Genomic DNA, 25,280 nt, shown 5'->3' with positions numbered 1-25,280 from the left:
GTCAACAAGAGAGATAACAAGAGACTAACCGTGGTCACCGTCTGTATTATATATAAAAATTTGGAAATTTGAATTGATATGCAACAGTTGATGCATTCGCCTATAATGTTTACAACGCTGTGCTGCCGGGCAACACATCTACACGCCAGTGGCACTGAAACGAACTTTTATCTTCAAGGAAAAATAAACAGAATAGACATCATTCATGATACATAAGTCTTAATGGAAAACCGTGGTGATTAATCGTTGGATCAGCGCAGCGGCGCACGGAGGAGAGGGTCTGAAACTTCCTAATGCCACGAGATTCAAGCCGTTTGAAGAGCCGTCAGAACAGGGGCACTTAAGCTTGGTTCAAGAGCTGTCATTTTGTTTTTCGGAGTATTTTACTGATATGGGCTTACGGAAGTGCTGCTGTTCGGTCGGCTGCGTGTATGTGATCGGTGTGGTTGGGGCACTGCTGGTGGTGCTGGGAGGTGCTCTAGTCGTTGTGGTGGATATATTTATTGAAAGCACAGTCAAATCGGTAAGAGAAACTTCAAAACAGATTCAGCGGCATTGATTGTTAATGTATGTCTAAAAAATACAACATGTGGTTTGGATCCAATGGTGGTATTTTTGCAGCTCATAATGATCCCATATAAGGCCCAGCCACGTTCGGTATTTGTCAAAGAGAAGTATTCTCACTTATTGGTGTATTCCAAAACTATGCACAATAACAAATCTGTACAAATGTAACTCAGTTTGGTCATGAAGTTGCAACAAAGTTATGTATGCAAAAGCACCCTTGTTGCACAGCCTTGTTTATACCTGAATTTTGTTAATATTATTGAGTGAGAAATTACCTCTTTTTCAAAAACAAAGCTACTTCAAAAGGTGCCGCTAAAATCATCAGCTATCCATTTGCTCTATATTACAAGCAAGTTTTTATGATTTACCAATCATTTTGAGTAATATTGTCCAGTGCCTTGAAATATTCTGTCTAAATAAAACTATCATTATCGAAACTAATACACATTTTGTTTGAGTAGGCTCTACAGCAAAGAGGGCTCAACCCTTTTTTGTTTGCCTTGAAAGATAAAGTTGCTCGCCCGTTAACCCTTTATCAACCAATTAACGTTAATAAATGGGATCATGTTTTGATGTAACTTACATTCTGTGTTGATTTATCTATAAACTGGAACAATACTGATAACATGGGTGTGTTTACTATTTGATTATGATTTGACCTTGGTATGGACTTTTGCTGAGATTTGTTGGTACACAGTTCTACAGACTGGAAGACTGCTTTAGGCCATTTTGTAAATCAAGAAATACATTGTTGATTTATGCATCTCTTGGATATGTAAAGACTTATATCCGTAAGGGGAGAAACGAACTAGTTTCCCATTATGTGATATTCAAAATTGGTCTTTGAAGAAGTAGGGTTAGTCACATTTTTTGGTTTTCAATAAAACCACATTTGAACCTTATTTGACTTAAGGCTGAGGTTAAAAGTACCGTGTGGTTTAGTTACAGACTCCAACAATTTAGGCCGTTTTGTTAACCAGGAAATACATTATTGATTTGTGTACCTCTGGGGTACTTAACACCAATGGTCTATGGAGGAGTAAAATTAATCACATTTGTAGGTTTTCAATAAGAGCACCATGTGCGTTCAGTGAAAAACACTGGGAAACGGCAGGGATTTGTTTGCACGTTCATTCACAGTAAATGCTTCCCGGATCAGAGTTCACCCGAATTGTGGGTTCCATACAAGCCTGACCCATGCAAGCTGTCCCAAAAACTGGTTACAATTATGATTTTTATTCAGATTCTACGTCAGTGTGACCCTGTTGCTTGGTCAATTTTACCCATTTCTGGGTCAGATTGATTGAGTAGTGGGTCAGGCCCCAGGACCCGAGGTCAATTCTGAAGTTCATGATTCGTGTTTGTGTAATTCCTTTGTGTATAGGACACCATTCTAGTGGAAGGAACCATTGCGTATGACACATGGAAAGAGACACCAACGCCAGTCTACATGCAATACTACATGTGGAACCTGACCAATAGGGAAGAATTCCTGAACGGAGGGATACCTGTGTTTAAAGACGTTGGCCCCTACACCTACAGGTGCGCGCACACAGCAGACCCCCTCATATTGGTTACCATCTTTGATGAATTAATGTGCATGCGTGAAAGCCTATCATTGTCTGAGAGTCGTTCGCAGCGCGTACAAGCGTGAACTGTTCCATTGTTTTACATCAAAGATGGTGGTCATGGCGTCATGTGCAATCCATCTATTCTTATCTAAAATAACTCTGAATTACCTTTTTGCTTGTAACCTGTTTCTGCAAAGCGATATTTTTCTCTGATAAGCAATTTTTTATGCTAGATGCGTATGCAAAGGAGTATGCAAATGAGACATGACGTTTCATTATTTAAATATAAATTGCGATGAAAAGGCTACAAATCCTGAGTTATTGTACCACTTTAGGATCATATTTTGTTACGAAGTTAAAACAATGTAATTGTATATATTTTGATTTATTGAATAACATGACATATCCATAGTGGAACCCCCTCATTTAAACATGTGCAAACCCTTCCAGGTGACATTTTCCTCTTAATGCGCTTGATTTTCCTGCAATCACATCTGAATAGTGTGGATGTAGCGAAGCTTTGGGTGCAAGGATCCGAGTACTTTGAGACTTATCAAGTTTGTTTTGTCCGTTTATTCTCCACTTCTAGAGAAATAAGGAGGAAGACAAATATAAGTTTCGACGACGATGAAGGGACAGTCAAGTTCAAAAACTACAAAGCTTACATCTTCGATCGAGAGAAATCAGTCGGGCCGGACACGGACACATTCACCACGGTCGACCTGCTAGCCTTCGTAAGTTATCCGTCTCCCCACCCAGGGTTTGGCAAGGGAACCATTCAATCTGTTTGCCAACACCATATTTTGTATAAAAGCTTCAGCTTCAACCTTCAACTTCTGCTGGAGTTATATCCCATGAGGGGACAAGGCATTGAACACCTTTGGTAGCTGTCAAAGACTTTTTGCTCTCACTTTTTCTGTGCGTCCCTTCATATATAAAACAAATCTGTAAAAAATTTGACTCAATTGGTCATCGCAGTTGCAAGAAAAGAAAAAACGAAAAGAAAAAAAAACAACCCATGAAGCATCATAAACTAAGGGCTTCAGATTATTATTGTTATTATTATTATCATTATTTTTTTATTTTATTTATATATATATATTTTTTTTTGGGGGGGGCGGGCGGAGGGGCAACTATTGGATAGAGATTAATCTACTTCCCAAAACAATGATGTATACAATACATCTCTCGTGATTTTTTTTCGTGATCTTTACTGACCTGATATTTGTTATTGCAGACATTTGGTAATTTAGGAAGATACTCTGATCTGATTCGGTATCTGCAGAAGATGATGCATGGAGCAACTGCGTCAAATATCATTGTGGACGTAACGGTAAGCAATTTTTTATGCCTACAATAACAACATTTTAGTGTTACAAGTTTGTGCGAGATTGATAATAATAAGTCAGTGTATTTGAGCCTTTCAGGAGCTCATTTCGGGCAAAACAAAAACAACGAGACTTCTTTGCCGAAAATGACATATTATAAGTCTAAAACCATAACACAGTCTCTTTAAAGAATACTGCAGTGACCCGAGAACTACAAAATTCAATTCATAGGTTGATGGTTTTCTATGGGGCTACCCTCAGCCATACTTGCAGTTTTTAAAGGACTTCACAGGCCTCCCATTGCCAACTGACTATGGTGTTTTCTATGGCGTGAGTATTTTAGATTTTTCATAGTTAATTATTTACAACCTAGCCTTTCTATTGCTTTATTTGGTAAGAAAATCTTCTTAGCTTAATACTGATTATGATGTTCATATGGTCTAGAATCATTTTGGTTGTTCGGTGAAATGACTCAAAATCAATCAATATATCAATCTACAGTAATTTTACTTTTGTAAACACAGGTAAAAATTATTATGTTTTTCTTTAGAGGAGGAAGTGAGCTATGAAGTCATAAGCCATGTTCATTGCACAAGTTGTTACAAAAAAATGTTCAAAACAAAAGGAAAACAAAATAAGTCCTATACGAATCTGTTTAAATTGAACAAGTGGAGAATGCACTGAGCTGTCTGTTTTCAATCACCAGGACAATGACACAACTTACGAGGAATGGGTTGTGTACACAGGTCAGAAAGACGTGTCAACAGTCAACCAGATTAAAAGCTGGAGTAATGGGTCTTCACTTTCTTACTGGAGTAACGAATATGCAAACATGATCAACGGTACAGGTGGGTACGAACAGTCCTTTTACATCCCCCCCACCTCCCGAAATGCGCGTCTAACATTACAGCTATTTTCGGAGTGAAATGAGATGCGCCTCTCACATTGCTGCCAAGTTGGGATCTAACTTTGCTGCCATGTTGGGAGTCAAGTGAGCTGCGCACCTAAACATTGGCGCCATGTTTGGAGGTAAGCGAGCTGGGCGCCTAACATTGCTTCCATGCTGGGAGTCAAGTGAGCTGCGTGTCTAACATTGTCCCCGGGTTTAGAGTCAAGTAAGCTGCATGTCTAACATTGTCGCCATTTTGGTGGTGAAGTGAGCTGTGCATTTAACATTGCAGCCATATTGGGAGTCAAATGAGCCAAGCGTCTAATGTTGGCGCCATGTTGGGAGTCAAGTGAGCCCGGGAGCCACACGTCTAAAATTAAACATTTCCGCCATGCTTGGAGTCAAATGAGCCAAGCGTCTAGCATTGCCGACATATTGGGGAGTCAAGTGAGCCATGCGTCTAACATTGCCGCCATGGTGGGAGTCAAGTGAGCCAAGCGTCTAGCATTGCCGTCATGTTGGGAGTCAAGTGAACCATGCGTCTAACATTGCCGCCATGGTGGGAGTATGTGAGCCAAACGTCTAGCATTGCCGTCATGTTGGGAGTCAAATGAGCCAAGCGTCTAGCATTGCCGTCATGTTGGGGAGTCAAGTGAGCCAAGCATCTAACATTGCCGCCATGGTGGGAGTATGTGAGCCAAGCGTCTAGCATTGCCGTCATGTTGGGAGTCAAATGAGCCAAGCGTCTAGCATTGCCGTCATGTTGGGAGTCAAGTGAGCCATGCGTCTAACATTGCCGCCATGGTGGGAGTATGTGAGCCAAGCGTCTAGCATTGCCATCATGTTGGGAGTCAAGTGAGCCATGCGTCTAACATTGCCGCCATGGTGGGAGTATGTGAGCCAAGCGTCTAGCATTGCCGTCATGTTGGGAGTCAAATGAGCCAAGCGTCTAGCATTGCCGTCATGTTGGGGAGTCAAGTGAGCCAAGCATCTAACATTGCCGCCATGGTGGGAGTACGTGAGCCAAGCGTCTAGCATTGCCATCATGTTGGGAGTCAAATGAGCCAAGCGTCTAGTATTGCCGTCGTGTTGGGAGTCAAGTGAGCCATGCGTCTAACATTGCCGCCATGGTGGGAGTATGTGAGCCAAGCGTCTAGCATTGCCATCATGTTGGGAGTCAAGTGAGCCATGCGTCTAACATTGCCGCCATGGTGGGAGTATGTGAGCCAAGCGTCTAGCATTGCCGTCATGTTGGGAGTCAAGTGAGCTGCACGTCTATTATTGCCGTCATGCTGGGAGTCAAGTTAGCGGAGCATCTAACGTTTCTGCCATGCTTGGAGTCAAATGGGCCAAGCGTCTAGCATTGCCGTCATGTGGGGGTCAAGTGAGCCATGCGTCTAGCATTGCCACCATAGTGGGAGTCAAGTGCGCTGCGGATCTAACATTGCTGCCATGCGTGGAGTCAAATGAGCCAAGCGTCTAAAATTGCTGTCATGTTGGGAGTCAAGTAAGGTGCATGTCTAACATTGCCGCCATTTCCGCCATGCTTGGAGTCAAATGAGCCAAGCGTCAAGCATTGCCGCCATGTTGGGAGTCAAGTGAGCGGCGCATCTAACATTGCCGCCATGGTGGGAGTCAAAATGAGCCAAGCGTCTAACATTACCGTCATGGTGGGAGTCAAGTGAGCGGCGCATCTAAGTTTACACCATGCTTGGAGTCAAATGAGCCAAGCGTCTAGCATTGCCGCCATGTTGGGAGTCAAGTGAGCGGCGCATCTAACATTGCCGCCATGCTTGGAGTCAAAATGAGCCAAGCGTCTAATGTTGCCGTCATGTTGGGAGTCAAGTGAGCCAGGGAGCCCTACGTCTAAAATTTAACATTTCCGCCATGCTTGGAGTCAAATGAGCCAAGCGTCTAGCATTGCCGACATATTGGGGAGTCAAGTGAGCCATGCGTCTAACATTGCTGCCATGGTGGGAGTATGTGAGCCAAGCGTCTAGCATTGCCGTCATGTTGGGAGTCAAGTGAGCCATGCGTCTAGCATTGCCGTCATGTTGGGAGTCAAATGGGCCAAGCGTCTAGCATTGCCGTCATGTGGGACTCAAGTGAGCCATGCGTCTAACATTGCCGCCATGTTGGGAGTCAAGTGAGCTGTGCATCTTACATTGCTGCCATTGTGGGAGTCAAATGAGCCAAGCATCTAACACTACCTCCATGTTGAAAGTCAAGTGAGCTGCAATCTAACATTGCCGCCATGGTGGGAATCAAAATGAGCCAAGCGTCTAACATTACCGTCATGGAGGGTGTCAAGTTAACGGCACATCTAACATTTCCGCCATGCTTGGAGTCAAATGAGCCAAGCGTCTAGCATTGCCGTCATGTTTGGAGTCAAGTGAGCTGCACGTCTAACATTGTCGCCATGGTGGGAGTCAAAATGAGCTACGCGTCTAACATTACCGTCATGGTGGGAGTCAAGTGAGCGGCGCATCTAACATTTCCGCCATGCTTGGAGTCAAATGAGCCAAGTGTCTAGCATTGCCGCCATGTTGGGAGTCAAGTGAGCGGCGCATCTAACATTGCCGCCATGGCGGTGGTCAAGTGAGCCAAGCATCTAGCATTGCCGTCATGTTGGGGTGAGGTGCATGTCTAACATTGGCGCCATGTTTACGATCAAAAGAGCCATGCGTCTAACAATACCGTCATGTTGGGAGTCAATTGAGCCAAGAATCTAACATCGCCGACATGGTGGGAGTCAGCTGAGCAGCGCATGTAACATTTCCGCCATGCTTGGAGTCAAATGAGCCAAGCGTCCAGCATTGCCTTCATGTGTTAAATTATTTTATATTTTGCTTTTTTTCTTCTTTCAATGCTAACTTAGATGGTCAAGCATTCCAACCATTCATTACCAAGGATGATGCCCTTTACATCTATGTGCCAGATATATGCAGGTATGTGAATCATTATATAATCTGTTTGCTTATGTAAACTACACATTCTTGATTACAAGCTCTTCAGCAAGTTAGCAACAACTGCCCAATGTGTCATCAAAGAGTAAAACTAGGTCTCTCAGCATGCCCAACATGTGGCAGGAGCCCACAACCACACACACACAAACATTTCTCTACTCAAACACACACTTCCTGGATTGGGATCCATAGATGGCCGGCCTGACCCGTTTCTTGATCAATATGACCCTGAATCTGTGTCAAAGTAACCAAGAAAAGGGTCAAACTGACCCAGAATCCAGGTTAAGTTCCATTTTTTTTAAACTAGTATCTGGTTAAGGTTCCATTCCAGGCCTGCTTGGACCCTGAATGCGGGTCAGACCTGACCCAAGAGTTTTTAGAGTAAATGATTATTACACCTTTACAAGAACAGTAGATTGTATTTTCTGATTTCTTATTTCCAGAGCTGGTGTTATTGAGTACACAGGTCCTAATGAGCTAGAGGGTATTCCGACCGGTAAATTCTCTGCCCCTGCCTTCCAGTATGCAAGCGCGGAAGAATATCCAGACAACATAGGTTTCTGTACGCCTGATGAGAGCGGCTGTACACCTACTGGATTGCTAAATGCTACAAACTGTAAAGGTATAAAATTGACAACACGAAGAGGGCCAGTTTTCGTTCCCAAAGAACTCATTTTAAAAGCATAACTATCAATCACTTAGCATTCCTACTTGCTGAGAGACTTAAGAAACATTGCATGTTCTCTGACTAGTGAACTCCTGTTTATGAAACGCCCAGGGTTGGAAATGAGCAGACTCTTTAGTGTTGGGGGCCTGAACCATTTCAGAGTCAGTTTGACCCGAAGACTGTGTCAGTGTGACCCGTAATTTTGTTAAAATGTGGGCATTTTACTCGAATTCCGGATCATTATGACACTGGTGCTACGGTTCAAACTGAGAAATGAATAAGACGCCTCGTCCTCGGAATTTACATTTGTAGGTCAACTTTTGGCCCTGGAGTTTTTAGGGAAAAAAACAAACTAAACTCAATGTGCCAGGTCTGTTAGTGGTAATGCTTTCCCCCTTTTTGTCATCATAGGTGCTCCTATCTTCTATTCTTCACCTCATTTTCTATATGGGAGCCAGAAATTACAGAGCAGTGTGAAGGGTATGAATCCTATACAAGAACAACATAAAGTGGACTTTGACGTCGAAATGGTACGTAGGGTGTATGCTCTTAAAAACCAGGAATAGTCAGTCATTACTCGCCTGTAGGCCTACTACTGTGACAAAGGGAAACTAAATTTCTGTAAACTAATGATGAGGACAATTCTAATTCAAATTCTAATTATAATGTTGTGTTTTTCCGATTGCAGCTTACAGGAGTGTCAATGCAAGTTTCAAATCGACTACAAGTCAACCTTAAAGTGGAGCCACACAGACAGCTTAGGTTGGTTCAATTATTTGGTGTCATGTCATTAAAACAGAAAAGTACAAGCTGGTATTATCTTGTAAACTTGTGTTTCAATCTGAAAGCTAAAGATTCACAAGACAAGTGACACATTTGAAAACAATTAGAAACTTTCTAAACTATCACTCAACAAAAACAGTCCACAATTTGCCGAGTTTGAGAGATTTTTTAAGGAATCTTAAGTGCACATAAAATAAATCGCAAAAGGTAAAGTTATTTAGAGTTTTCTGATTCTTTTGATTTGCTCAGGGAATCCCTCAACATCCGCACGACGTACTTTCCGTATTTCTGGCTCAATGAGGTAAAATGCTTTAAATTGTTGTTTGATGGGTTGCTTGTTTGTTGTTTGTTGGGGTGTGTGTTTGTTTGTTTGTTTGTTTGTTTGTTTGTTAAAGCTATTGGACACTTTCAGTACAGAAAAAAAATTCGCAGATTTACAAATAACCTTGTTTACAGAAAGTAATGGTGAAAGACTTCTCTTGAAAAATCATTCCATGAAATGCTTTACTTTTTGAGAAAACATTAAAACAATATCAATCCTCGATATCGAGAATTACGGATTTATTTTAAACACACGTCATGACAAGGCGAAACTTGCGGAAACAAGGGTGGGTTTTCCCGTTATTTTCTCTCGACTCTGAGGACCAATTGAGCCTAAATTTTCACAGGTTTGTTTTCATATAGAAGTTGTAATACACGAAGTGTGGGCCTTTAGACAATACTGTTTACAGAAAGTGTCCAATGGCTTTAACTTTGTTTGTTTGTTTGTTTGTTTGTTTGTTTGTTTGTTTGTTTGTTTGTTTGTTTGTTTGTTTGTTTGTTTGTCATGGTTGTACGTTTTCCTTTTTTTATCCCCTTTTTACATTGTTGCATCTTTGGGTTGTGTTGGTGGTTTTATTTGTGAACTTTTTCAAAAAGTTTCTTGTTTGTTTCCCCATGACCAGAGTTCTGTACTAGACGAACCCACGGCCGACCTCTTCAAGGATGATGTGCAGTTTTATCTCTTAATAGCTGACTGCATCATGACATTTGTCTTCTCAGTAGGAGCTGGGATGTTTGTAGGCTCCCTCATTATTGCCATCATGAGGACTAGCAGAGCCAAAAAGGCTACGTAAATATATAGGTAAAATACGGATATTGACTGGTACGAATTATTATACAACAATTAGGACTTGGGGGGGGGGTGGGTACTGGACAGCAGTCGCAATTAATACATTTCTATCGACATATCTTTGTCGGTAAAGAAAGAATTGTCTGTAAAGGGGGATATGGGTGGAGTTAAGGTTTGTGAAAGTTGGGGGGGGGGGGTTGTGGTGCGTGAATGTGGGGGTGGGGATAGTTACGAGATGACTTGGTGTTCCTTGCACTAAAAGTCTTCAAACTATTCATTTGGTTCAGTAAACACAGGTTTATGTGTTTTTTCCCAGGAATTGAGGCGCTTTTTCAAGATAGGAAGCAAGAACCAACACAGTTCACAGAGACCGGAATGAGAAAAAAAAGAAAGACGGATGAATATAGAAAAAAACTAACTAACACTGTGTCGTCAAAGAAGTTGGGACTCTTAACAATTTCTTTTCAATCTATAAGCCTCGGTTTGGTTACATTAGATTGAGTGGAAGAAAAACAAGATGACTGAATCAGGTTTGAAGGAAATCCTCAATGCAGCTGGTAGTTGCATTACTGAAGTTTTACAGACAGGGACTCCTATTCCTTGATCGTCTTTCATGAATATATAGGCCTAAGGCTTTACTGTAGTTTCACAGTGAATGATTTCATATCATGATACTGCAGCCCAGAATTAATAAACCAAGTTTTAAAGATATTCCCCAATGTGGGGTCAACTCATTTGCCAGTGTCCAAATTTACAGCTTTATATTTTTTCCAGTTTAGCCTAAACACCGAGTTAAGTTTCAAGTGCAACTTCAAGCCTGTTGCCCAATGGAAGCGGTTACCTTCGTTGCCCTCGTCATTGCCTTTGTCCCCATTTAAGTGTTCCACACACAAATTGAATGTTCAATTTCCCCACAAAGGTGCCCTTTATGCAAAGGAGAAAACGCCTTGGTGCCTTCACCCTAACAAAACATTAAGCCTGCAAATTACATCATTTTGATACTTTTTTTGTTATCTTTTTGCTCACTCTTCTGCAATTTTTTAAATTGCAGGGAAAAAGTAATGTTTAACATTATTGCAAAAGATTAGTTGCCCGCAAAAAAATGTACGCGACTTACAGACCTTATACTGTACATTGTATTCCTATTTCATAAGACAAGGGTAGCGATAAAATTCTCAATTTTGTTCATCAGAACATGATAAGATTGGTTCATTTTCAGGGAACTTTCTGCAGAAAAATGACAAGTTTGCAACTCTGCAATACAATGGAAGCTTTGGATAATGGAAGCAAATGGACAGCAAGTTGGGGATTGTCACGGTGGGCGAACCCCCTTTCAGATTTACCTAAAGACTCACAATTCCAGGGGGGGGGGGGCCACAACAACCTGTTGGCAACCTCCTTTTTGGAGTGGAACAACTGGAAGAGTCTATACAAAACCATGTTGCTTCGAATTAACTTAGTCGAGTCACAGGGGAAAATGTGTAAATAAATATGACCTAAAAAATAAAAATAAATCAGTGCTATAGTGATTGACATTGAATTCGGTAAAATTTGACAAAGCCTGACCAATCACAGGCTTGGACCGATTTCACAAAGCAACTAAAATCATCGCAAGACAAATTTTCAGTATCACCATAGTGATTTGTGTTATGACATCACATTTTACTTAGCAACTACGATTGAATTGCATCTATGATCAATCTTTGTGAAATCGGCTACTGGTTCATTACAACGCCATATTTAAATGAAGACCAACCTTATACTCTTCACATACAACAGATAATGTACTCGACGATGTGCATGTATCATCATGGTTCATTTAATCTTGCATGAAAATGTAGAACAGGGTTAAGTCAACTACTGGGAACAAAAAAAACACACACACATAAAAAAAGATTATTTTTACAACCTGCCAGTGATTATTTTGGCTTAAAATAAATATGTACAGAATTAATATCATTAAATGGTCTTCCGCATAATTAACTTATTTTTTCTCGCAGTTGGGGTATCATTAAAATGTGTACAATGCTAAAACAATGGGCAAGTACATGTAGTAAACGGTCCATTACAAACAACTTGATAAAAACTTTAGGTCGAAAACTAATCTAAATTCAACTGTAACACACAAGGCCAATCGGTTACAACCGAATACAACTTTATTCAACCAAACAGTTTGTGCATTATTTACACTATAAAGATAACTGTATCCAACAGCAACTGCGGTTTCACCAAACACGGTAAGAGTTGAACATGTAAGTACCATCGAACAAGATTATGAATATTCAATAAGTGATGTCACACATTAACATACTGGTCATGCGCAAACAAACATTGCGGCCATTTCGACTGAAAACAACTACTACCTACACACTTTCCTGTGTGTGATATTTTAAGAACATTTACCAATACGCGGTAGTGATTTTATTTAATTGCATCTGGGATGTGTGCAAAGTATCTACCTGAGAGCGTAAGTGCAAAACATGTGTCCTTGTTCTGACAACATATTTGCAAAATGGGCCAACATTCCTCGGATGCCGAGCAGTATGATTTAAATACAATCCCAAAGCAAATAAAAAGAAAAGAAGAGTTAAATTATACATTTTGCCGTTCTACATCACGCAATTTTCGCTCAATCAGGGACATTGTACTAAAAAAAAATCCATGGTTAGTCCAACTAAAGTAACTGTCATTGAGCAGTGCTACCTTGCGACAATCCCTTACAAATGCAATAATTCTTGATATTTTTAAAAGTGAAATTAACTTATGAACAGACTCACTGAAATATTAATATTTACACATCAAATGAAATAAATGCAAAGGTTTCCAACAATTCAGTGTGAAAACAAAGTCATGATAATACTAATACATGTAATATTAAAAAAATTCAACACCTTTTAAAGGTAACATTATGCTGTAGGAACCAAACTTATTTATCACCGTCAGTGTCATTGGTGATTTTGTCCCCAGGTATGTGTATCTCCTACACAATAAATTAACCTGGGCCCAATTTCATAGAGCTGGTTAAGCAAACATATTGCTTAACGATGTCTGCTTAACAGAAATATGCAGGATACCAGACACAGATTGGATTGTACACGTGGAATGATAGTTTCGCTGGTGACCTTAATCTGGTATACTTAATTTTGTTGTGCTTAGCAACTTTTGATGCTTAAGCAGCTCTCTGAAATTGAGCCCTGGTCTAGTTAAACTAAAAGAAGATGGTTCAACAGAGGGCGCTATCAGACCATTCACCTCATTTGGAGTGGACGATCAGAATCTCTCCTGCTACACTGGAACGGTCAAACAACATAAAAGTCAAAGTGCATTATTGCTCAAAATCCTTCCAACACATTTAACCATGATAGACATTATTGAGTGTACACTTAAAAACAAAGCCATGATCTCCACAGGTTGTATGGGAATGGCATCATACTATTTTACACATTTTGGTGATAGAATTGTCTTTGTTTAAGAGTGAAATTGATTTAACTGTACATGGTAAAAAGAATAATAATTTAGTAAAACGTGCATCTTCAGTAGAAAGAAAAAAGAAGAAAAAAATACACATCCGCAAAGGTCTTTCCATCTAGTCAAAAAAGAAAAACCCAGGATAGGTTTTAAGGCTTCATTCATGCTTATAATATGCAAGTCATAAAAATCTAGCATAAAGCCAGGTGACCAATGTTCATGGGAAGGCATTCGATATGAGGGGCTGAGTTTCATTGATAGATCCAAGTTGCTTCACAAGGCTTACTGGTTCCAATAATATTAACGCACTATTACCCAACACCCAAACATTTGGTCGCTTCTGTACGTTCTTCTCACACATAGCTATTCAAATCACAGGTTTGTAGTATGTAACGCCTAAGCAGATCATGTCATTTGATTGGAGGACTGTAAGTCACATGGCATTCATAAATAACCATAGCACTATTTTTGTCCCATCATTTTCCCCATTATTTATGCAACTCCACACCAGCCATCTGTTTTACACAACATAACAAAACAGCATTTTTGTGGATGGCAGAACACAATATTGTACACTCAAATCATTCTAATAGTTATATCCTCCACTGAAATGACTAAAAAATCGACATGGGTGTTACATTCAACAACAATTTAAAATGAATGTTTAGCATTTGTATAAAAGGTGAAAGGTGCGACATGTTCCATTCAAATCTCATTGAAACAAACATTTTATTTTTCGACCCATAAACAAATTCTCACCAATATACTCGTATACATGTACGTGCATCATTTGGTTTGTCCAAAATATGACAACCTGTGATGCTTACACCCACACTGAAATCTGAAATAGTGCATTCCCCCTTAGCCACAGTGAAGTGACAAAATCTTCTCATCATTTGAATGGTGTAAAACATTGCATAACGTTGTCTCAAGGCTTATTTAATAAAATGACTATAATTTCCAGGGATATTAACATATGTACAATATATACATGTAATAACTCATTATGAGTGTTGATGAAAAGCTGGTGTGCGCTTAAAGGCCATGGATTTTTTCTTAAACGCAGCGAGGCTCTTTGTATTTTGCAAATGGTATTTTGGTTGGAAAATCTTTAAGTTTGTTTAACTTTGAAAGGGGCATCAAGGCCAAGGCTACAGCCGTGACCTCTTTGAATATCCAGACCTGCGTCTAGTAATACCACTATGTCCAGGTTGGGAAGCAAAACCGAGTTCAGGGACCAAGTCACAAAAAGAAAGGAATATTAATGTACAGTATACACAACAATCCCCAACTGAGTTTGCTGGGGTGCAACTTTTATTGTTGGACGACGAGTATTTGAATACTTTGATTGGATCTAGCAATGAATACAGGGGCCCAATTTAATCAAGATGATAGCCTATAAATCTGTTTGAAGGATAAATGTCTTACTCAGCAGAAATGTCATTCCAGGTAAAATACCTTGTGCATGTCCATGTTACTCAGTCTTTCAACTGATACCTTGCCATATTTTTGGCCAAGTAAAGTGTTACGTATTATTTTGTGCCCAACCCCTTTAAAAACTTTGGCTCAGGAATACATGAGTAGCTAACAGTCCCCAATCAAAACCCATACTAAAATCACATACAAATCACATGGGACAAAGTGTTTATGTTGAGTAGAGTCGAGAGAAAAGTAATGTTAAACCATTGAGAAATTACCATGAAACAGAAGACCACAATCTTTTAAGGTTTTGCTGTAACCTCAGGGCTTGCTTCGTCGATGGCTTCTTCGGCTTACCTGTAAAGAAACAAAATCACACAAATTCAATATTCAAGAACACAATATTATAGTAATAATAATAATACTAGGTTCTTAATATAGCAATGTCAAACCCCTTAGGGGAGTATCAAAACAGTCATTATTTTTTCCTTTGTGGAGCAATATCTTTGAAGTATGAAAATGTAATGGTATACCATTCGCTCAAACAAATCCCAACAGTTCACGCAACCTCTGTTTGTCTTTGGAACGATTGGTGCGCATTACGTGATGTCAATGTGGCGCCGCCCTGAATTGAAGATGGCACTTACAATACGTAGTGTTTTTTTTAGTACTTTGTTTTTGCTGTAATAGTCCTCTTTTTGACATCATTTCATCAACTTATTAACTCTTTTTATTTCAAATCTGCATTCATTCACCATAAATACAATGTTATTTTGTGACAAAGACATAGTACCGTATTCTTGGCCGCTGTTTTAAAAACCACTCACGTAAGTATGTTCTGCACGTAAGATTGCAAACGTGCGCAACATGCGCAACTGTTGGCAACATTTGCGTGAGTGGAACGCACCCCAGGTATTTTTGATACATGTAAGTGCACTGTGTTTTTATATGTTTAATACAACACACAGGAGCGGTCGCACTAAAGACCGAAAACTCACGACAACAAATTTTATAGACAAATGCACTTTACAAGAACATTTGAACAAAAGTCAACCGTAGGCGGAGTCAACTCCAAACAAATTTAACTATTTTTTAAACATATAAACGTGAAAAACAATTACTAAAAAAATTGTTTTATTGTTACTAATCATACTCCTATGTTTGAAAAAAATAAAAATTCTATTTCCAGGTGCTGGTGACTTTAACAAAGAAAAAAAAAATTGTGCAGTGTTTTTTTTGGCTCAAAAAAATATTAGGCGAAAAAGAGAAAATTTTATGACTGGTTTCTACAAAAACTCCAAAGAAGAAACTTACATTCAATGAATCCTGTTGTTTCCCTGCTGACTTGATGGCCTTGACCAGTGCACGCCCTTGTCTGCTTGGGCGTCCCGATGAGCTGCTTGTTGATGAATCATTGTTGTCATCATCACCATTCTGCACACCATTCACTCCTGGGGGTGTCACCTTACGACTGGTTTTCCTCCTTCGATATAAAAAAACAAAACAAAAATTCATGTAAATTTCTTTATCAATATACTCTCCTACCATCCAAAGCAGCTACCACAAACACAGTTTTTAACATTACCCTTACCTTCAAAGTAACATTGTGTATAAATCAAACTAAGACATTACAAATTTCAAAGCATTTTAAAACATGGGGCCAATTTGATAGCGCTGCTTAGCAGCAAAAATATTGTTCAACAACTCTCTGCAAAGCACAATTGACCGGGATACCAGTATACACGACATGGTAGTTTTACAGCCAACGTTACCAGCCATGGTGGCTGGTAGCATGTGGCTGGTATCACTATTCGGGTAAGCATAATTTTGTTGTGCTTAGCATCTTTTTTGTACTTAAGCAGCTCTATGAAATTGGACCCAGACGACAAGAAAAGATTTCACTTACAGGTTTTGGAATTTCAGTGTAGTCTGTTTAAGTTTCTTTGCCGATGAGGCGGCATTGCTCGATGATGACCTCTCGTCCGAGGCCTCAACCTCAGCTAATTTTCTCTTCACTCTCTCTCTCCCATTCATGGGCGACGATGACGACGTTCCAGCTTTGTGTGAAGATGAAGCCGATGCCTTCTTCGGCGAGGGCTTTGAAGGAGTCCTTCGTTTCTGGAAGGTCACGAGAGGCCCAGCGAGGACCGACTTCCTTGGTGAGTACCTGACAGGTGAGGATTGAGGGGAAGAAGAGGAGCTGGGTCGTTGAGGTTTACTGGCTCTAGTCAGGCTGTTCAGACTGTCTCGTCTCAAGGTACTTCTATAAGGAGGTTTTGGAAAAAATAAAAATGTTTAAAAATCAAGTACGATAAACATGGTCATGGAAAAAAAGATTAAATAAAAGAAGACTTGAAGAAGCAGCCCATTTGGCAATATATCTAATCTACAAAGACAGTAACTTTTAATAAAATTTCAAACAATGCAAAACTAACATCAACGTCAAGTACAGGGAACATAAACTGAAAGGTTCTACACATGATTGCCAAGATAAAAAAAATTAATTTCAGTCTGAAAACTTACTGATTATGGACGTTCATACTAGAACAATTTTTTTCTGTGAAATATTACACTGTGAAGTTAATAAAATTATTTCAAGGAAACTGTACCAGAAAACCTAAATACATTACATGCTGAAATATGTGCATGTTTTGGTTTTTTTTTTTTCCCCATCTCACATACGTATCAAACAAAAGACTGAACCCAAATTTCCACAGATTTGTTATCTCATGCATGGTTGATCACACAAAACATGAACATAGTCTGTGACTATTTTGTCAGCTCGACCAATCCTGGGTAAATCCTGTAAAAGAATTTGTACTAGTACCATGAAAAATTTAATGTGTTTATAATGATAAAGCTTACCTCTTTAGTGGAGATGAAGTTAACCCGTTACTTAGCCTGCCACTTGGGGTTTTCCTGGGCATAGCTTTTCTCCCTGCACTTGATTGTGATTTAGAGGCAACCTTTGGATTTGTTTTCTTGGTCGGACTAACTGTTGTCTTTTTCTTTATTGGACTGGCTTGTTTTTTCTTTACTGGAGTCGCTTTTTTCTTCTCGACTCGAACTGTTGGCTTTGACTTGAGAGGACTAGGTGATTTGTTCACCTTTTTAGTGGCATATGATTTTTTGACAGGGGTCACTGGTTTGTTTGTTTTACTAGCAGGTTTGTTCTTTGCAGCACCGGCTCCAGTTTTCTTTACGGTTTTAGCAATCGCTTTCACAGGACTACTTGAAGATGACGAGGATGGACTTGCTGTGGCCTTGAGTTTCTTCAGTGCCAGTTTCTTGGCATGTGCTGTTTTAGCCTGAGCAAGTTTGGTCTGAGCACTTTTGGTTTTGGCTCTCTTAGCAGCTGGAGATTCCGATGAGGATTGGCTGGTGGGTCTTTTACGAGGCGATTTGGAAGGACTTGATTCTGGTGATGACTGATTCCCTGTTTTACTTCTAGTCAAAAATTCTTTGATCGGCCTCTGAATTGTTCTCTTTTTCTGAGGTTTCTTTGGCGATGGGGATGATGTCGACGATGATGGCTCACTATTGGCGTTATTTTCAGAGAGAGCACGTCCCCTCGAGCGGGTCATCCCTTTCCTTTAAAAAAAATATAGAGAGTAAAGAATGTTTAGATCATTTTGCATACACTTAAGTCAAGCTTAGTTTCATAGGGTTGGTTAGAGGAGAAATATATTGCTCCACTATTGGGTGTATTATTTTAGTTCCAAAAGGGAAGCAAAAGGAGAACATCCTTTTTTAATTCTGGAACAAGGTTTGTAGTTCCCAAAGGGCAGGCCAAGGAGAAAAACCTTTCTCAATTCTGCGAGTAAGGTTTGTAATTCCCAAAGGGCAGGGCCAAGGAGAAACACCTTTCTCAATTCTGCGAGTAAGGTTTGTAGTTCCCAAAGGGCAGGCCAAGGAGAAAAACCTTTCTCAATTCTGCGAGTAAGGTTTGTAATTCCCAAAGGGCAGGGCCAAGGAGAAACACCTTTCTCAATTCTGAGAGTAAGGTTTCTAGCTCTTACATTGCAGACCATGGAGAAACAAATTTCTCAATTCTGGGAGAAGGTTTAGTTCTAAAATAGCAGTCCAGAGGAAAAACTCCCTTCTCAATTCTGGGAGTATGGTTTCTACTTCCGAAAGGATTGGCCTAAGGAAAGACACCCTTCTCTATTCTGAGAGTAGGATTTCTAGTTCTCAAAGGAAAACATCTTTCTCAATTTCTAGGAGTAGTGTCTCTAGTTCTCAAAGGGCAGGCCAATAAGAAACACCCTTCTCAATTATGGTTTCTACTTCCCTAAGTACTGGCCAAAGGATAGATGTTTTTTTGTACATTCCATTAACACAATGCAAAGTTCACGAAAAACCTACCTTTCTGTGCCAATGACATTTAACTGCCCATTACTTGCAGAACCTTTACGAGATGAACGAAGACCTATTCCCAGGTTAGGTTGGTTCTCATCCCCACTTGGGGTTTTCTGAGGACTTGGTGAGGTAGGGCTGGCAGGAGTTGCAGAATCCGCTCTGACAGTCTTCTTGCCAGCTTTGGAGCCTTTTTGTTGTGGCGATTCTAAGAGTTTATCGGTTAAACTCTTTTTCTGATAGAAAATGTGTACAAAAAGTAGTGTTAGCAAATCTTATTGAAAGTATTTAATGACACTAATAGTAATGTTGGGATAAACTATTCTCACTTCAAAATGAAAAACTGATTTACATACTATGGCGAAAAGTATTACTATGTAGGCCTACTATATAACTGCAATACAATGTAATTTTGCATCAGAGACAATCTAAGACTTAGATTTGCCTTAAACTAATGTAGAATTTGAAAGTAATTTTTACTCAAAACATTAAATCTAAGTCATTAACGTTGGGTCACTAACTCTTTCCAGAACAAACATTACTGATTAAAGACAACAACTAATGCAAAATCATGAATGATGTATCACAAAATATCACAACTATCAGTTACAAATAGAAATCGTAAATTATAATGTAAACAGGCATGGGATCTGGCACTTGGGAAAAAGTAGGATCATTTTAGCAACAAGGGGCTGACCGACATGACATAGGATTAAATAAAATTTTCAGGCTTTTCAATTACACTTAATATTCTGGTTTTTCAAAAGGGCAAAACCAAATGAAAAATCAGACTCAACTAGGAAGAATATGAAGTATGTGCAAAGAGGAGAAAAGGGGTGAAACAATCATCAAAATCATAGTAAATTAAATCAGTGTAGGTATGAAAATACTGAAAAGTGATTACAACGATTCAACAATAAAAATGCACAAGAAAAACAACATGAAAACATCAGTTATTGTGTGTTGACAAGAATAGTATTGGCATTGAAAATATTGCAGATATCATAAAACAAGTTACAATGTATTACAATGATTCACCAATAAAAATGCAATAGACAAAAGATCAGAAATAATATCAGTTGATGTGTGTTGACAAGAACGGACAATAAAGTATTTGAGAAGAAATGAACAGTATTATTGACACGTCAATGCAAAAATGGTAAAAATGGTAAACATACCAACCATCATAATATACAATCCATACATAATAATGTGGTTGATATAATTGACTCCAACCAAATTCATGTGACAATCAGACATGACACCGATTGAAATTAATGCACAAAGTACAAGCAACAATTGTTTGATTCATAAAATGTTATGTCAGTGAGTAATGATACAATGGTTATTGCATACAGAAACAGAGCGCAGCTTACAAAAAACAGCACTCAATGTACACAAGTATGATCACATTTTCATTAAAGAACGAATTAATAATAGAAAGAGGAAATCAAAAAAATAAATAAATATTGCATTGCAAAAGAACAAATTATAATATATACAGGTAGCAGAAACTTTTAGTGAAGAATAAGTTGACAAGAAATAGTAGTAGCATGAACTTTATATTCCTCCTGAAGTCCTTACACGATACCAAAATAGCAACATGGACCTCACAAGATTTATTAGTTGAACTGGACTCCAGGAGGGAATGAGAGTGCTCAGTACTTTAACAGTTAGTCTGTGAGTTGGTGCCCTTGCATCTTGACCATAACAACAAACATGGACAAACGTGTGCATTGCTTTCCCTCATGGATAAAGAAATATCTGAAATGGGAAAATACGGAACCCAAGACAAAGATGAACTCACCTTCTTCTCCAGCTGTTGGGTGAATTCTTCCTGCATCTTCTTGGGGAGGACGCTGTCTGTGTTGTGGATTGGCTTCCGAGGGCGGAGGAATAACTGCTTAGGGAGGAGAGGTTTGCCAGGATGCTCCTTCTGAGAGAAAGCGGGGGTCTTGCTCATGAGGAGGCCAAGGGCGATATCACACACTGCATAGAGTTTCTGCATCAAGAAAATTGAGCAATGTTCAATAAAACATCTTACAAAGAACAATGACATTAATGACACTGCTGTAAAATTGCAAAGGACGTGGGTTCGAAGCCCACCTGGGTAATATATCTGTGATTTTGTTCACAGAACTCAGAACAGTACTGAGTATACAGTGCTAACACACATCAGTGCATTGGGTAAAACCAAAATGAATATTCTGTATCCCCAATGCAAATGTTTTATAGATAATAAGAATAGCAAGATGATAGCAGGAAAAACATTTATAGGATTTGAGGCACTGCATGGTGAGGTAACAATGTATATTTGGTTTGCGGTAACACCATGTATGTATCTACTTGCCAGGTAGAGTTGTTCTTAGAGAACTGTCTTGTTTTATTCTACTGCCGCGGAGTAGATAAGTTCGGGAGACTTCTCAGAACTGAGAAGTCTCCCGAACCTCCGATTATCTACTCGGCAGTAGAATAAAGCGGCAGTAGAATAAAGCGTCAGTAGAATCAAGCAAGACAGTTCCCTAAGAACAACTCTACCTGGCAAGTAGATACACACATGGTGTTACCGTAAACCAAATATACAAGGAAAAACATCAATAACAAAGGACAAAACAAATATTAAAAAAAAAAAAAAAAAGATTTGGCACAGAAGGATTTTGAATGAACTCTTCTAGCATGTTCGCATTCCTAACATGTGTTGGAAGCTGGTTTGTAGGTCAATGTGACTTGATCAAACCTAGGAATTGTCCAAAGGATGTAAGTACTGGTATCATACCCTATTGATTCCTCTGTCTTCAGGTTTCTGTGCATCCTTCATCTGCTTGATGGCCTCGATCAGCTTCCTTAAGAAGCTACAGTTCTCACTCTTACTGACAAGAGGTTCCAAGATAAACCACACACACCTGGGCACAAGGGGAAGACAATACAAAACAGTTATAATCACACCTTTCTTTATCTTCATAAAAGCCAGTAAAATATACTTTTTGGAAAGCCATTATGTGGTGGTGAATACATTAATACTGTTCATTTATTTCTGTAAATGGTAAATGTAAAGTACTTACTACAGTATGACGTGATATTGAAAATGACAAATTATTTTTTCATCTTCAGAAGGTATTACTTTTTATAAAGTTGATACAAATACCAATATGTCAGGAAAAATTGGTCTTTAACATCGTTATGTGCAACAGGTACGCCTTCATTAAGAAAGAGTATACTGATCAAAACGTTGTTACACCACTTGTTATTTTCAAAACAACCATAACTCATTGACATTATTTACAATGTGTCACTGCAAACCTTTAACCGTTTCTAAATTGTTAGCCCACATTGCTAAATTAAGACCAATACTTGACTGCGAAACTTCGCATCTTGAACCATAACAATTAAGAAACCTTACTAAATAAATGTTCAAACCACACTTTGTCAAAGAAATTTTGAACAGGTCTCTGCAAAAAAAAAAAAAGACAAGAGGTCATGTAAAATCACAGATCACGAGGTAGTGAAAAAATTTCCAAATGAGATGCATGTGGTAACTTACTCTTTGGTGTCCCGCAATCCTTCCATATCCTTAAGATTAGTAAAGTCTGGATCATGAGCAAGGAGGTGGATGGTGTAAGGAATGACATACTCTGGTAGAAGAGTCAATGCAAGGGCTGCAGGGGGAAATATTGAACAAAGAAGTTAGAAGTGTATGATTTCATCCTTGTTTTAATGCAATGTATTTTACAATGTAAAAAGGGAAAAAAATATGGATATTGTATTATTGTGGCAAAACAATTGCCTGGGGGCACAATGTCTGACCTAGTTCTCGCCAGTGGCGCTGTGCACATGACATGTGTGCAGTGCGTGATCCCTGTAACCATTTTTAGAGGCAGCAGGCTATGACAAAGCAACAAATCTAAGAGCAGATCAGTAGTTGTAAACCTGGCACATGCTTAAAGATTATTGTTAAAGAAAATACTAAAATACTTGACGTTTTTTTTTAAATCGATATCGCTGATGTCACTTTTTTAACCATATCCCTATCAGAATTTTTCGATAATACTGAAAATTTTGATGTAGCAAAAATTAGGCATGCAATTCTAACGCGAAAAAAAAAAACATGGAAAATAATTTTCCCATTGATCGCGTGTACTTGAGCTAGCTGAGTATTGTCCCATTTTGTCTGGTTGCTCCCACCCCTCCCCCACTGCATCCTCATATACAACAAGCAATACAAAAAAAACACTTGAGCCAGACTGTGCAGAAAATAGTGTAGATGCTAATATATACGTGGATAATTGTTTCCTAGCTGCATAATGGAACCTTTAAGCGTATGGTTCCCCCTGCATCCCCTTATGCAACGAGCAATAAAAACATTAGCGAGCCAGACTTTCAAAAAAATATATATATAGAAGGTATGCTGTACGAGGAGAATTGTGCGAGGAGCAGGTACGTGCTCCTCTTCGCCTAGCAAGCGGGGTAGGCAACGGTAATCACGTCTTTTCTTTGGTATAAAACAAAAAGAGGAGCGGGCGGCGCATTTTGATATTGTTTAGACTAACAAAAAGTGCAAAGGATCAAGCTATCAGACTATTTTCTCCTTACCATTTTCCACATTATGTTGTTTAATGTAGTCCCTCCTGGTCTGAATATTCTTGACTAGGTACTGCTTAGCCTTGGCTCGACTTTCCTTCACTGGATCTTTGACACAAAGGCTGAAAATGGCTAAGTAGCTGAGGGGTAGACGCAGGCAACTCAGCCCCTTATCCAGATGACGGGAAAAGCTTTCTCGGACTTGGTAACACTCATCCTGATGAGGAAAAATGCAAAGTTTCATTGTATGTAGAAAAAAGTTTTTTCAGGGCTTTTCTCAAGCGGAAGTGTTTAACCGATTACAGATCCACGAGATTTACACAAACAGTATGCTCTAAACCTCTACTGGATCAACCTTCAAAAATGCCCACAGAAGAATGACCAATTACAAATAAACTGGTAGTATTGCAAAAAGCTTCTAATTTGTTTCATGAAACTACAAACATCCCATTAATATAAAAAACTACACAAACTACTTGAAAAACCAACTACTTAAAGAACGATATAAAAAGAAAAATGGCAAATGACAAAAAAAGAAAATTTTAGAAAGTGCAAGGCATTTAGTTAGTACATAGCAATACAAAAGGCTCCCATTTGGTATTGGACTTATCTAAGTTAATATTCTTATCAAAGAAAAATTTTCACTTAACAATGTAATGATTTCTATCTTTTTGTAACCCTTTGCACGCTATCGGCGACCACAGTCGCCGAGCGTGTTTATTCCCTGCGCGCTGTCGGCGACTCCAGTCGCCCAGCAGTACTGCAAGTAAATAGATGAGGAATTCTGGGAAACTATTGACCCCTGACCCTCATCCAGCTGCATGTATCTACATGTAGCTGTACATTTATGAAACGATATTTCATCTGGAAAAAACGATCTTTTGTACCAAATCTTCTCACAATTTCCGATCAAAAAGCTGTACGCTAAGACAAAATGGGGACACAATGGACGTCCATGCAGCATTTCTGGAAAATTTTCAGGACTCAGACTTCGGAGAATCAGACTTTGAAGAGCTTTTTTCGAGAGATTCTGATGTGTTGAGAATGCTGTACGTGTACTGTGTACTGTGTATGTGTCAACGATAACGATGTACATGAACACGACAATGGGTCGGATGGCAGCAGCGATGGGTCTGGATCGGAAGATGGGCCCGATAAAAATCAACAGCAACTAGGCTTGGCGGCCGGTGATAGAATAGTGGTAATGAAACAAGCGTATCTCGGTTATTCTTTATCCAAAAAACATAATGTTTACTGCATTAGATGGGAAGTAAAATACCGAGTATAAAACTTATTTTGCAATTTAGCCCAAAACACTTTCTTCACAAATGTATGTGCATTTTAAGCGCCACACAGGAAATTCAGCACCAGGGGAATACTGTGTGTGCAGTCTCGTAGCGTGCTAAGGGTTAATAAGAATATCTGAGGGCTTATGTAACCATTTATGAGGTAAACAAACACATGTATCGTCAGAAATAAAGATTACATGCCCAATTACAGTGAGGCCTAAACGAAAAGCATAATAAAAAGCTTCTAATACCTTTTTTAAAATCCCCAAAACAAAACATATTATAATT

At 39.2% G+C, this 25,280-nt stretch overlaps 2 protein-coding genes across 3 annotated transcripts in view; one reads left to right on the top strand and one right to left on the bottom strand.

Moving 5' to 3' along the window:
* The first annotated feature begins 112 nt into the window (after nt 1–112).
* On the top strand, nt 113–11,579 carry LOC139935741 (lysosome membrane protein 2-like). The gene is made up of 13 exons (XM_071930298.1): nt 113–523; nt 1,952–2,109; nt 2,728–2,872; nt 3,376–3,471; nt 3,698–3,796; nt 4,173–4,314; nt 7,234–7,303; nt 7,765–7,943; nt 8,400–8,518; nt 8,677–8,750; nt 9,021–9,072; nt 9,716–9,894; nt 10,199–11,579. Exons 1-12 carry the CDS (start codon nt 392–394, stop codon nt 9,884–9,886), a joined length of 1,437 nt encoding a protein of 478 aa, XP_071786399.1. The 5' UTR covers nt 113–391; the 3' UTR covers nt 9,887–9,894; nt 10,199–11,579.
* A 106-nt stretch (nt 11,580–11,685) lies between these two features.
* Nucleotides 11,686–25,280, bottom strand: part of LOC139935740 (sister chromatid cohesion protein PDS5 homolog A-B-like) — a 40,624-nt gene continuing 27,029 nt past the window's right edge. The window contains exons 20-29 of one of the 2 annotated variants that reach the window (XM_071930297.1): nt 23,716–23,920; nt 22,667–22,781; nt 21,902–22,028; nt 20,933–21,127; nt 19,135–19,361; nt 17,635–18,360; nt 16,676–17,032; nt 16,084–16,252; nt 15,048–15,126; nt 11,686–13,172 (exon numbers count right to left, since the gene is read on the bottom strand). In XM_071930297.1, coding sequence (XP_071786398.1) covers nt 15,091–15,126; nt 16,084–16,252; nt 16,676–17,032; nt 17,635–18,360; nt 19,135–19,361; nt 20,933–21,127; nt 21,902–22,028; nt 22,667–22,781; nt 23,716–23,920 — 2,157 coding nt within the window. In that variant the 3' untranslated portion in view covers nt 11,686–13,172; nt 15,048–15,090. Of the gene's footprint in view, nt 15,127–16,083; nt 16,253–16,675; nt 17,033–17,634; nt 18,361–19,134; nt 19,362–20,932; nt 21,128–21,901; nt 22,029–22,666; nt 22,782–23,715; nt 23,921–25,280 lie in introns of both variants that reach the window. The other variant, XM_071930296.1, reaches the window with a different exon arrangement.

This window comes from Asterias amurensis, chromosome 4 (assembly GCF_032118995.1).
Source record: "Asterias amurensis chromosome 4, ASM3211899v1".
NCBI lineage: Eukaryota > Metazoa > Echinodermata > Asteroidea > Forcipulatida > Asteriidae > Asterias > Asterias amurensis.
Note: the sequence above shows the minus strand (reverse complement) of the source record. Positions and strands in the feature narration are given on the sequence as shown.

What these genes read in the sequence shown, in the direction of transcription:
- LOC139935741 (XM_071930298.1), top strand. Translation starts at nt 392, where the DNA reads ATGGGCTTACGGAAGTGCTGCTGTTCGGTCGGCTGCGTGTATGTGATC. An exon ending in ATATCATTGTGGACGTAACG is followed by an intron (nt 3,472 to 3,697) that starts GTAAGCAATTTT and finishes TTCAATTCATAG; the next exon opens with GTTGATGGTTTTCTATGGGG. An exon ending in ACTATGGTGTTTTCTATGGC is followed by an intron (nt 3,797 to 4,172) that starts GTGAGTATTTTA and finishes TTCAATCACCAG; the next exon opens with GACAATGACACAACTTACGA.